The sequence below is a fragment of the Rousettus aegyptiacus genome, unplaced genomic scaffold (assembly GCF_014176215.1).
Source record: "Rousettus aegyptiacus isolate mRouAeg1 unplaced genomic scaffold, mRouAeg1.p scaffold_m13_p_10, whole genome shotgun sequence".
In the NCBI taxonomy this organism is placed as follows: Eukaryota; Metazoa; Chordata; class Mammalia; order Chiroptera; family Pteropodidae; genus Rousettus; species Rousettus aegyptiacus.
In genome coordinates this window covers 96,267,550-96,280,441 of record NW_023416285.1, presented here as the reverse complement: position 1 = coordinate 96,280,441, position 12,892 = coordinate 96,267,550, and the positions used below count along the sequence as shown (strand labels likewise).

The window sequence follows — 12,892 nt, the reverse complement described above, 5'->3', positions numbered from 1 at the left end:
ATGACACAAAATCGCCCACTTAGAAGTGTCCAGTCTGGTGGCATGCAGCGCGCTCACGATGACATGCTCTATCCAGTTGCAAAACGTTGTCATGGCCCTGAGCAGTCGCCCCCACCCCGCACTCAGGCCCGGCGACCACCGGGCCGCGCTCCGGCTCCGTGCGTTTATGCCTCTGGACAGTGTGCGTTAGCGGCATCACGCACCACGTGGCTTTTCCGTGCCCGGCTTCTCTCACGCAGCGTCGCGTGGCCAAGGGTCCCCCACGCCGTGGCCGGTGTCGACGGTGCTTCATTCGCTGGCGTGGAGGGCTGACGTCCCACCGTGTGGACACGCCACGGTGGTCTGTTCGTCCATTCACCGACGGACGTTCGGATCGTTGGCACCTTTCGGCTGCTGTGGCTAGTGCTTGGAGCGAACATTTACGTTCAAGAATTTCAGTAGCCGTTTTCAATTCTTTTGCGCATATGCTGAGAGAAATCAAACATACAGTCGTCTGGGAAACCCACGCTTGATTTTTTGAAGAACTGTCAAACTTTTCCACAGTGGCTACACCATTTTACATTCCCACCAGCAATATACAAGGGTTCCAACATCCCCCACATCTTTGCCAAAACTCATTTTCCGTTTCTGTTTCTTTTTTTATTATTTTAGCCGTCCCAGTGAGTGTGAAGTGATATTTCATGTGGTTCTGATTTGCATTTCCCTAATGACTAATGGTCTTGAATATCTTTTCAGATGCTCATTGGCCATCTGCGTATCTGCTTTAGAGAAACGTCTATTCAAGTGCTTTGCCCATATTTTAATTGAGTTGTTTATCTTTTTGAGTTTGAATTATAAGAATTTTTTTTTGTATATTCTGGACATGAGACTCTTATCAGATATATGATTTTCAAGTATTTTTTTCCCATTCCATAGGCTGTCTTCTTAGAACTATTTTTAAGAGCCAACGCTGACCCTCTCTCTCTCTTTTGTAATCTTGAGTGTGGGGTACTCGTCAGCAATGAACCAGGCACTGGTTCAGTCACAAAAGTCTTTCTGTGCCTGAAACTAAAATTTCCTTTTTAATGTCAAATTAGGATGATATCACACGGGTCCCTCGGCTTTGACAGAGAGGACGAGTTGAGATTTCTCGGGAACTCCGGCTGGGAGGCTTAGAAACAGAGGCAGCGGCCCAGGAAAAGTCTTGGGAAACAGAGGGGTAGAAGCTAACACTAAATAATGCTCGAACACAAGAATTCGGGCCGAGGGACAGAGCCGGGTTGAAGGCGGACACGAAGCCAGCCTGCGAGAGGTCGGCGCCTCGTCTCAGTGGTGGGGGTGGAGGAGGAAAGGGCAGGAGAGGAACGGCCCCCACGGGGCCAGGAAGCCATGGGGGGGACCACAGAAAGCAGAGCAGCTCTCATGACCCACAGATGCACTGAGCAGTTACACCTGGCTTTTCCGAGAGAAGATGGGATACCGCGTTCAATGAGCTTGGGGCGCTTCTGGGTGACTGCAGCAGCCCCGCCGGGGCATCCGGCTGGTACTTTTCCATCTCGAGGTTCTACCTCGACGAGCGGAAGCAGCCTACAGGGCGAGGTTACTTCCCACCAACTGTATGAGTAATTCTACGCTGGCCTGCGTCCAACAGTGCACACGGGTTGGTAGGAAAGATGGGCGATGCACATGTTGACAAGGATCAAAAGTCACAGAATCCGGAGGGCTCGTGAAATTAAAGAAATAAGCCTGTCCGACAGCTGCTTCTGGAGGTCAAGATCCTGACACAGTTAATATCCCTAAACTCTACCAGGACGTCCGAGGTCCAAAGTCAGGGCTCCGAACGTTTACCGAGCAGCAGGGTACCAGGGGGTGCTTTCCAAAAACACAGTTATCTGAAATCTACAGTCAGAAAGGGGATCAGCGGTTGGCCAGGGCTGGAGTGGGGACAGGCAGTGGCTGCAGAGAGATATAAAGTTCTTTTTGGGGGCGGCAACTATTCTAAAATTGGACTGCGATGATGGTTGTGCAACTCTACAAATACACTAAAAATCAAGGAATTACACAGCTAAAATGAGTAACTCTTATGCTATGCCGACTAAGCCTCAGTAAAACTTTTTTTTTTTTTTTTAAGCAAAGATCCTGAAGGGTAAAATAAACTGTGAAAGTGATAGCACCCTAAGTGTTTAGTGGTAGAAAAAGTATTCGGTATTATTCTTTAGATTTATAAATAAGTAAATGTTTATGCTAAAAGCACCATATAGTTTTTGGGTGCTCACGTAAGTTCACAGATATCACGCCTCAAAATACAGTCGACTAGGTTTTGACCCAATAAATTCTAAATTGGAGTGTTTGAGGTAGGACTCAGGTGTCTGTTTTTTGTTTTGTTTTGTTTTGTTTTGTTTCGTTTTAATCTCTCTGGGTGACTATAGGGCATAGCCAGGTTTGAGCCCTGCTCATTAAAACAGGCCAAGTGCCTTATTTCTTACTTTATCTCATTTTATTTTGCTCCTAGTCATTTGGGATCTCATCACAAATAAAAACTTCCTGTCCACCTCCCCCCGCCAAAAAAAGAGTTTAGAATTGTGGAAAGGGCAGGAATGTGGGGGGCATGGGACAATAAGAAGTTTGAAATTTTAAAGAGAGTGACATAACCCCCTTGAACCGATGACTTAGATGGAATACCTATCTCGATGCTTCCTTCAGAGGCTCATGCATCGTCCCAGGAAAGTCTGAATTTCAAACACGCTTTCCATTGAGCCCATCGACCATCAAAATATCTCAGGGGAGAGGAAGAGGGAGTGGGGGGAGGAGAGAGCGGGTCCCGTCTTTTCCTGTTCCGCAGTCTGTCATCTGTTAGATTCTGAACCCGGGGTTGCGTGAGTTACGTGAGCCCCGAGCACACGAGCTAGCCATTTAAAAAACCCAGAGTGTGTCAGGCCCGGGCTTCTAAATGACACCTCGCGGAATTAGCTTATAGACTGAGAAGGAGCCTGAGAATCTGCAATGCTGTAGCTGCGAGCCCGATCCTGATGCGTCAGGAAAGTAAACTGAGGCAAAGACAGGGGGTATTGTTTTTAGCCTTGCTTTGTACTTGCGACTAGGAAAAAAACCCTGGGGATTTGCACCCACGCCCTCAGTGTTTGACAAAAGCTCCCTCGGGGCTATAAATCTTGCATAAATCTTGTCTCGCAGGTTGAGTGAGGCGATGCTGAGTCCCGTATCTCAGCGCACGGCCCTCCTCATCTAGAATCGCGGCCCTACCCATGAGGACCGGCCCAGTGGCCAGAGCCGCGCGCACGGCCATCCCAGCAATCTGACTTCCCGAGTAGCCCCAGCCGCCTGAGGAATGTGCTGGCGGGGGCCGTGCTCACGTCGCCACAGTCCGCGTGCGGGCGCCGGGCCCAGTCCAGTTCGATCCCTGCCCCGGGATTGGGAACACGCAAGCACGTCCAGGCAGACATCACGTCTGGGCCTCTGCCCAAGGGCTGGCACCTTGCAGGAACAGTGACGGGGAGCTCTGAGGGGTGGGGATGAGCAGCGAGGATGGACCCCCTGCGCTGCGCCTGGCCCCGGAAAGGCCCGTGAGGCTCCGCTCGGGGCGGAGGTGGGGGCAGGGGTGACATCTGCTCTGCTACGAGCAGCTAAAACAACAATTTTCTTAAAAATAAACGGGTCCCCAGAGATCAAGGGTCTGGAAAAATTCCTGTGAGACTCTCTCAAGCCCTGAATGTAAACAGTAAGCAACTTTTCAGCCAGCAGTCGGAATTCACACACACGCACACACCCCGCCCATAACACACGCGCTGCAGCCTCCGAAGAGTCGCAGGGGGGTCTGTGTGTGAGGCCGGGCACATCCGTCTCGTTACCGCGGCAGGACCACCCTCGGCATCGCCCCCGGCCACCCGGTCACACGTGCCGAGCCCTGGGCACTCACCCAGACGCGCACGCAGCCCGCAGATCCTACCAGCCATCAGAGACCCCCCCACTCCCTACCCCCTCCCCCCAAACACACTTGCTTCCCACAGGTCCGCACAGAAAAATTTCCCTACGAACGATGATCAGGAAGAAAAGAAATTTAAAATCATTCTTTGTTACTCATTTGGTATTATTATTATTATCATTATTATTTGCTTTTCTTCCCTAATTTGCAGACACTTATTTAGCTCTTTACTCTTTAAAAGGCATTGTAAGGAGGCAAAGGTTAATCAGACACAGACCTGCCTCCTAAACCTGTTCATGATCCAACAGGGGAAGATACGATTTGCAAAGGAAAAAGTAAATGTAAAATGATAATGATCATAACGATACTTATCGAGCTTTTTGCCCGGGCCAGGCGCTTCCGGACACCATCACGGCCCAACGACCTTGACGGTTACCTTCCCTGGTTTGCCAACGTGGACGCCGAGTCTTACGGGGTCTAGGTAATTCTTCTCAAGGTTCCAGTGAATAACTGACCTAGCAGCCATTGTCCATACGCGGGGCTGCTCGTAGGACGGAAGAACGGTGTACCGTATCCCATGCCGTTTCTGAATGTCGGATACCTTGACAGTCTCTCTAATTTTCCCATCAGAACTGGACTGAGAGCAGCGAACTCAGAGTTTGCAGTCAGCGCACAGTACAAGGCCTGAGTCCCCCACGGACCAGACACACCCAGCGTTTGAGGGGGAAACAGCTTCCCACGTGGAGAGTCACCGAAGAAACGATGAGGAAAGTGTTTTTTCCACACCGTTTGCTCTTCCACGGACCCTCTCCGGGTCTGGACAATGTTCGCATTCCGTTAAATCGGGACGTTCCTCCACGCTCCTTCCTGAACATTCTATTCGTACCTGAGTATTCTTGCACAAGAAGCCCCCGCGGGCCGCTCCCAAGCAATCCCGGGGCTTGAATTAAGATTCCACATGTTCGCTTATCACTTAGCGTGTGCCTGACCCCAGCGTCACAGTGATCTGAAATCCTGTCGCTCTGAACCTGGTGCGATTTTCTTTGACACATCTGTTATCCGATGTGACATCAAGCCTTACTGGCGTTACAGGATAAGGCCCAACACAGTGAATATTTAATACAAACTATTAATTTCGAAAATAGGTTTTTAGGAGATGATTAAGTAGTCCCTCATCGCTAGTATAAAATGATCATTTTACATCTTTCTAGTCTTTTGTCGACTTCATATTTAGCAAAGCTAACATGTTTAACAGTGTAGTGTGTGTACAATTGTGTCTTTTTTTCCTCGTCACGCGCTGCGTTGTTTTTATAACCATATTTTACTAGTCGCGTCTGCACGGCTGAAGGCACAGGATGGCGGCACGTTTTCACTTACAAGTGTTATCAAACCAGTCCGTGCAGATACCATTCCCAACATCTTAGATGCCTCCCTAGGTTCGATTCCGGGAAGTGAGATTAACATTTGTTAATCTCCTGACAGAGCCTGGCAAGGGCAGCCATCTGGTCTACCGACCTCTCTAAAGCCAGCGCCCGGCCGCGAGGGACCACGCGACGCGGGCGTCCCCGGGGGGGGGCACTCACCTTCCGCCCTCCCGCCGTGCCTCTGCCTGGTGTCCTGCGGAGGCAGCACCTCCAGCGACGAGAGGCCGGCCCGTTCCAGAATGTTCACCTCCACCGTCAGCCTGCCCACCAGCTGCTGGGGGCGCACGCTGACCACGTGCTCGTACTTCCCAAGCCGCCGGTGCAGCAGCTCTTCGTAACTGAGGAGGAAGACAGCCTTGCCCTTGCTGGGGATCACCGCGGAGGCTCGGAACGCGTCGGGCCCCTTCTCCCTGCAGGGGGGGCAAAGGGAGCGCGGGGTCGGAGGGAGCCTGGCACCCTCCGGTCCGCTTGGGGCACCGGCCAGACCCTCTGAGAGCCCTCAGGGATCAAAAATAAGAGTTAGCATTGGGAAGAAAGGTCAGGCCTGAGGGGGCAGAGGGGGAAGGGGGCGCTAAAATGGGGAGCCGCTGGAAAAGAGCGCTTTGGGGTCAAGATGCGAATTGCACTCTCTTTGCGGGGATGACGGACGACCTTGGCATTTTCCGTGTGAGGAGTTTACGCCTTGTCAAGGCGTGAGGTTTTCACACCTTAGTAAAGTCTGGCGGATGTGTTGAGGGGAAGGTCGCAAAGCGTATAAAAATTCGTCCCATTCCAAATGCCTTCAGTGCTCCAAGTGAGGGCTGTCTGACTCGAGACGGCAGACTGACCATACAAAGGTTGAACCAGAGGAATGAGGTGGCAGTAGTGGCTGCCGGTGTGGGGGACATTTCAGAACCTTCCCAGCGGGCGTGGGGGATTCAGCAGAGCAAGCGTCGCACAGCTCAGGCAGTGAAGGAAGGAGCCACCGCAAAATATGAAGAAAATAAATAAGGAAGGCGAGGGATCAAGACGGCCAGGCGAAGGGGTCGAAAACCCGACACTCCGCTGAAGTGACTCTAATTCCTTAGTTGAACGGCGGCACTTACCCGTTATCTTCTGCGGTTTTATTTCTTTTCTCTTTGACCTTATCACCGTTCTCCTTTTCTCTCTCTGTAATTTCTCCCTGAAACACCTTGTCCCCAACGAGCCTGAAACGGGAGAGGCACCTGTCACCGACCTGCAGTTCCCAGACAAACCTGGACCTGGATCCCGTCGCCATGACACCAGAAAACATTTCCATTTCCCCTTGGGTATGCGGAAACCGCATTCCAGGCCAGGGCGCTACCCTCGCCTCATCGGGTCATTCTAGGGCAATTTTCAGCAGGTCCGAATGGGGAGACCCAGCCCGTGGGCCTCTGCGATTCTCCAGGCGGTCGTCAGAGGAGCTGCTCAGACCTTTCCACGACGATGCGCCAACTCGAATCTCACCCAGGCCTGAAATGCGAGCCAAACACCTACCCTATTTTCAGATCTTCACCTCTTCGTTCAAAGGTCTCATGCCATCTCGCCGCTCAGCTCTCAGCTTAAACACCTGCCCCCTTTGCCTATCTGCCATGGTTACGGCATCTGCTCCTGTCTGCGATTGCCTCGTTTGTTGATTTGCTTACTTATTATTACAGGATTTCTGGAGCAGAGTGGAAGAATGCCTGGGCTGGAGTGGGCACCCATTTGGGGGGAAAAAAAAGAGAGAGAGAAGGAAGAAAATAATGGGGAATGGAAGGAAAGAAGAAGGAAGGAAGGAAGGAAGGAAGGAAGGAAGGAAGGAAGGAAGGAAGGGAGAGAGGAAGGAAGGAAGGAAGGAAGGAAGGAAGGAAGGAAGGAAGGAAGGAAGGAAGGGAAGAAGAAAGGAATCAGCCTGCTGACCCATTTACCATCCACTGGGAAATAAATTCTCGGGGCCATAGGTATGGGGCACACGCCACCTCAGGCTCACCCAGACTGCCCCACACAGAAATCTTCGTCCCAGGCCTCTGACCACGTGGCACCTACATAGTGAAGTTGGTGATGAAGGCTGAGGCCGGAATGTGCATCAGAAACTCAGCATCCTGGTCCTCCGATGCCCGGTTCAGCATCCTGCAGGAAACCGTAGTGAAGGCATAGCGAGAAATAATGGTGGACTTCACCGAGAACTCGGTCATCAGGGGCTTGGTTTTCTGTTGGAGATAAGACACAGAGTATTCAGTCATGCACAAAAGCACGATTCGACCATTTTGGGGGTAGGTGTGAGTTATTTTTTTTTTCCATAAGAGAAATAATCTTCTCCGTCTTTCTTGATTTTCCCACTTTTTACTCCCTCCGCTTGTAAAACGACTGTGATTCACAACCGTTTGTAACACAGAAGCAAATCTTTTAACCTAACTTTAACAAATAAACGAACGGTGAAGATTTCCAATGTAACAGAGACTATGCTTTGCTTAAATAGTTTAATGAATTGTTGGAATCTCAGAAGTAAAGCATGTGAAGCACGCGACACTTTTCTGTCATAAACTTTCGGATCACAGTTGTAGGATCGCCGAAATGATCAAAAAAAGTCAGAGCGTGCCTCAAGAAAGTCTCAGAATGTCAAATTAATTTCAATATCCACTTAGAGACGAGGTACTCTGAGCTTTCTCACTTGCAATGCGATCATATTATTGACAGATCGGAATCAATACTGAGCTCCAGGAAATATTTTGGTGGAATTAGAACCCCAAAGGAAAAAGGAAAGTCGATGCCAATTAATTTTATCCTGAAAGCCTCTGCTAAGAGCAGGACCTGTCCCTTTAAGAAAATGTTTGTTGATCCCTGGTCTACACCATTTAAACCAGCAAGTCCTTCATATCGGTTGTTTATGTGCCTTTATTAGTTGGTGTGCTTTGGGAAGAGATCTTGAATGATAGAGCCACACATTTTTCTATTTGATTTGCACAATCTTTTAGAATTTTGGGGGGTTTAGGTGGTAACACTTAAAAACTGGGCACGTTCACATAAAAATCCATAACGCCCACGGCTTTTGAAACAGAGCGGGGCCACATTCTCTCACGCCCTGGCGCTAATGGTGGCCGCCACTTACGTCAGACCCACGTCCCATCCTGCCGGCTCCTGGTCCCTGCACTGAGGCTGAGAGTGAGTAGCCGTCTTTACTGTTTCTACTGGAACGTTCCTCCCTGCGCTCAAGGATGTCCTCTGTTCTACCAGAGTAAAAATGGCCACAATTTGTATATCTAGCCTCACGGCAGCATTTTTCACAGTAGCTAAAATGTGGAAGTGACTCTGATGTCCCTCAGTGATCGAATGGACAAACAAAATACGGTACATATGTAAAACATATTATTATTTAGATTTAAAAAAATGAAATGGTGGCCCAGGCAACCACGACAGCATTACAAAAAACGTCGGTCACCAAAGGACAAACGCTGTATGAGTCCACTTATATGACATTTGTAGCATAATCAGATTCATAGAGAGAGACAGCAGAATGGTGGCTTCCAGGGGCTGGGTGGTGGGGCGGGGCGGGGAGGGGACAGTTATTGTTTCCTGGGGACAGAGTTTCGGTTTTGCAGGATGGCAACAGTTCTGGAGACGGGTGTTGGCGATGGATGCCTAACAGCGTGAACATCCTTCACAGCACTGACCTGTACACTTTGAAATGTTAAGGGGAATCTTATGTTATGTGTACTTTACTACAGTCACAAAAGAAATTGAGAGGAAAAAAAATGCTTTTTTCTTTTTTTTTAATGGCTACAAATTCTTTGCTTCCCCTGCTGCAGAGAAGCCACAGGAAGTGGGGTCCTGGGTCTCGGGGGCCCAGGTCATGGGAAGCCCCACCACTTGCACACAGGTGTCTCAGACGCTCCCTCCCGACGCCCTGAGCTACCGTGTTAGACTGTGGCTGCGAGGCTGGCAGGGGACCTGTGGGCACCCTGGCCCCGGAGTCCCGCTGTAGCCATCCTGCTCGGGAGCCCAGCACGTGAACAATGCCTCAGAGGTGGCCCCGCATTGGCCCGTCTGCCAGCCTCCCACGACGCCACGTGGCCTGAAGAACCGCTCGGCCGGGCCCTGCCCACAAACGGTGCGATAAAAGGGCTGTTGCTTTAAGCCAGAGTTTGGGGGAAGATGTTCATCCAGCCGTAGAAACTGGGACAGCGGCTTCATCTCTTTAGCCATCGGGGTTCACTACCCTACGTTAGTGCGACTTGTGCTTGAGTGGGATTTCGTCTTTCCGTTAGTTCTTTCGAACTCTATTCTATTTCCGATCTCTCTACATGTTTTATTTGTCTCGTGTGGCGAACCAGACTTCCGCACGTTAGAAACAGCCTTGGAATCTACTGGAGGACTTACGGTGCAAGTGACAAAGTCAAAACGTGAAGCGTAAGAGACTCTCGGGTCCACTCCCCTCGCCTTACCAACGTGGGCCATGCCGTCTGCCTGCCCCGGGCCACATGGTGGGAGGTGACGGGCCCAGCGTGGGAACCCCAGGTCCCTGACTTCCTACCCTGCCTCCTCCGTGAAAGGATTTCCCGGGCAGTCTGGCCACTGAAGACTTTCCACTGTGCCCTGCCAACAAAACACAGAACTCCAAAGGCATGCTAAATACAATCCGGTCTTTGTTGCTCATTCGAAAGTTACCTGTGGACCCGTGAGCCATTAAACCGTCACCATTCGAGACACAGCACATTGCGCTGAACTCATTCTGCGCTGCTGTCATAGTCCGACACTGTCCAAGAATTCCTACCACTCTGTGGCCTAGCTTCCATAAACGCGGAGCGCCAATGGGAAAGACATGTATCAAGTTTACACCGTAAAGGGCACACGGCGCTAGCTGCACGGCACCCGCAATAACGCAGCTCCTTCAGCGACGGTCCGTGTCTGGCACTGTGTTTAGAATAATTCAAAATCTTCTTCACTTGGTACACTTCGGGCTATCTTTGATGTCACATCGATTCGTGCTTATTTGTGATCATCAATTATAATTTCGTTGAACTTAAAGGTAAGTGAAAAATAGAGCACAACTCACAAAATGCAGAAATTTATACCACGGCATCTTCTTTTGCCCTAAATTAAGATTACAGATACAGTAGAATTTTCCACACTATTACATCAAGGGTAGGAAGCAAAGTTTATGGGCCCAAGAGACAGGCTGAGGAAAGTTTTAAGAAGCTATTTTAGTTTTATTGCTTCTGCCTGGTTACTGTTTCCCCATGGGGCCCCTGCACGTCCCGGCTTTTGCCTTCCTGGTACAGCATTCTCAGGCTGCAGTCCACGAAAATCAATTATGTCCAAATCTACGCCCCACACCCCTCAAGCTACCCCTCAACCCTGCCTCCGCTAGATTGTAAACACACAGAGAACAGAGACCGAGAATTATTCCTTTTTTTTTTTTTTCTTTCACCCGCGGCTCTCAGCATGGAGCGAAACTCAAAAACATCTATGGAATTGAAGTGGGTTTTCTGAATCTTGAACAATTAAAGAAAAATATACATCCCAAGAAAAGGAAACGGTAAGAAACTAGTATTTATTAAGTACTACGTTAAACTAAATTCTGTGAGTGATTAGAAGGAAATATTATATATGGTTACTTCTCTCAAGGTCCTATATGACCCCATTGGGAAGAAAGTGACAAACTGTAAAACAACATAGGAAGATACAGGGGTACATATCTTTGGCGGGAGAGAGAGAGAGAGAGAGAGAGAGAGAGAGAGAGAGAGAGAGAGATTTACCTTATTGGCTATAAGACCTTACGGTTTTCAGGAGAAAGAGAAATCAGTGATGTCCGTAAAAGAGTTTTAAAACAGATGTAGAATTTGTCTGTGTCGAAAGGGAACAAAAAGAACATTCTAAATACACAAAATTCGTGGAAGCAGGAGTGAACCACACCACATCCCGGAACAAAGAACACGGCGATTTAATAAGAAAGACAGGTATATCGTGAGAAGACTGCTGAACAGGCACATAAAACTGTCAGGAGAAGAACAAGCCGAAAGCCACGCACAGAGCTCGGAACGACGGTGGCTCGTGGAAACGGGTCAGAACAGGACAGGAAGGATGTCAAACAGTTACCTCAGTCTTTCCCAATTCACGGTTCTTAAAAATCCAACATGCTTTCTATTTTCAAGTTTAACTCATCCCGTTTGGGGGTGTCGACTGGAAAAGAGGGGGCCAAGATCAAGCCTTCCTGCAGCATAATAATTTCATCATTTCCCTACAAAGGCCAAGCAGATGGAAAAGCAGTTCGAGGCAGGGAGTGTCTTAATGAGCTCCTTGAGGGACCCAACGTTTCTGTGTGACTCATGTGAGTCACTTAAACCAAGCCACCCAAGGATGTCCTGAATTACCCAAGATGCCATCTGGAAGGGGAACCCAGGGCTGTCTGCGAAGGCATTTCCAGAAGCCAGGCCTCTTCCCAGAAGACTAACCTTCTGTTGTTTTATTCTAAGTTCTTCGGTGACCGTGAGGAGAAATAATTCTGGGGGCGCTATTGCACCTCAGAAATAGGGCTCCCCTCCCTTTGCCAAGGGGAAGGCCGAGGCTCGGCAGGTGGCTGGCTCTGTGTCCAGCACCACCACCAAACCCTTGGACCTCCCCTTTCTGAGAAAAACAGCACGCCATGAAGTCCCCCAGACAGGGCAGCTCCCCGAGGGCTGTGTTTACCCCCCACTCCCCGGAGAACCTCGTGACCCCTCTGTAGGCAGAGCGGCAGCAGCTCAGGGCTCCCCATCTGTGGTGACACATTCTGCTTAGCACCATTATTCTATTTAGAGGAAAGATAAAGTGCATTTATCACCTTATGTAGTAAAAATACTACACTCTCTATACACCTAACACGAGGTCAAGCGTGACGGTTGCGGCTGGGAGCAGGGGGACACACGCACTCGCGGAGCCCCAGGAGGTGAGGCGGCCCGGGCCGTGCTCCCCGCCGCGGCGACCATACTTCCTCACCTTCTGTATCCGCGATGCCCAGGCACCTGCCGCCCGCACTTCCTAGCGACAACAGACACTCCCTGTGAGCACGCCTTGGATATGCAAAGAACCGGCCCGCAGCCCGCGCCCCCGGCCACCTCCTTACCAAATTCTCACACACCGAGTCGACACTCCCCTCCCCCCAACTCACCCCGGGGCCAGCGCCGGACGCGTGGGGACCCCCGCTGGAGTCCAGAGCCCGCCAAATCTATCCAAACAACCCTACCCGAAGCTCGCTCCGTGGTCTTCCCTGCAAACGCCCCGCCGAGGCTCGGGGCCACGTGCTGGCGTGGCCCCCGCTCCTCCCGCGTGGCCCCGCATGGCACACCCTGCCGTGCCTCCTGCTCCCGCAGATCCGTGAGGACAGATGCCGTCCTCACGACGACCGTTTCTGTGTGACGTGGCTCACCACGTTCGCGTAAAACAAATCCGGGCTGCACATCTGAGTGCACCTGCTACGACGGGCAGGCCAGCCACGACCACTGACGCTGGGAGGTTAAATGACGCCCGGGAACTGTCCCAGGAACGCCGGGCCGGCATCGGGTGAGCGCCGCGGAGACTCGGACACAAA

General features: G+C 50.7%; 1 protein-coding gene across 3 annotated transcripts in view; it reads right to left on the bottom strand.

Annotated features, from left to right (window-relative positions):
• ITIH5 (inter-alpha-trypsin inhibitor heavy chain 5) overlaps positions 1–12,892 on the bottom strand; it is a 58,529-nt gene that overhangs the window by 31,989 nt on the left and 13,648 nt on the right. For all 3 annotated transcript variants that reach the window (XM_016136401.2, XM_016136403.2, XM_016136402.2), the window contains 3 exons: positions 7,372–7,535; positions 6,429–6,530; positions 5,503–5,753 (listed from right to left, as the gene is read on the bottom strand). In XM_016136401.2, coding sequence (XP_015991887.2) covers positions 5,503–5,753; positions 6,429–6,530; positions 7,372–7,520 — 502 coding nt within the window. In that variant the 5' untranslated portion in view covers positions 7,521–7,535. The remainder of the gene's footprint in view (positions 1–5,502; positions 5,754–6,428; positions 6,531–7,371; positions 7,536–12,892) is intronic.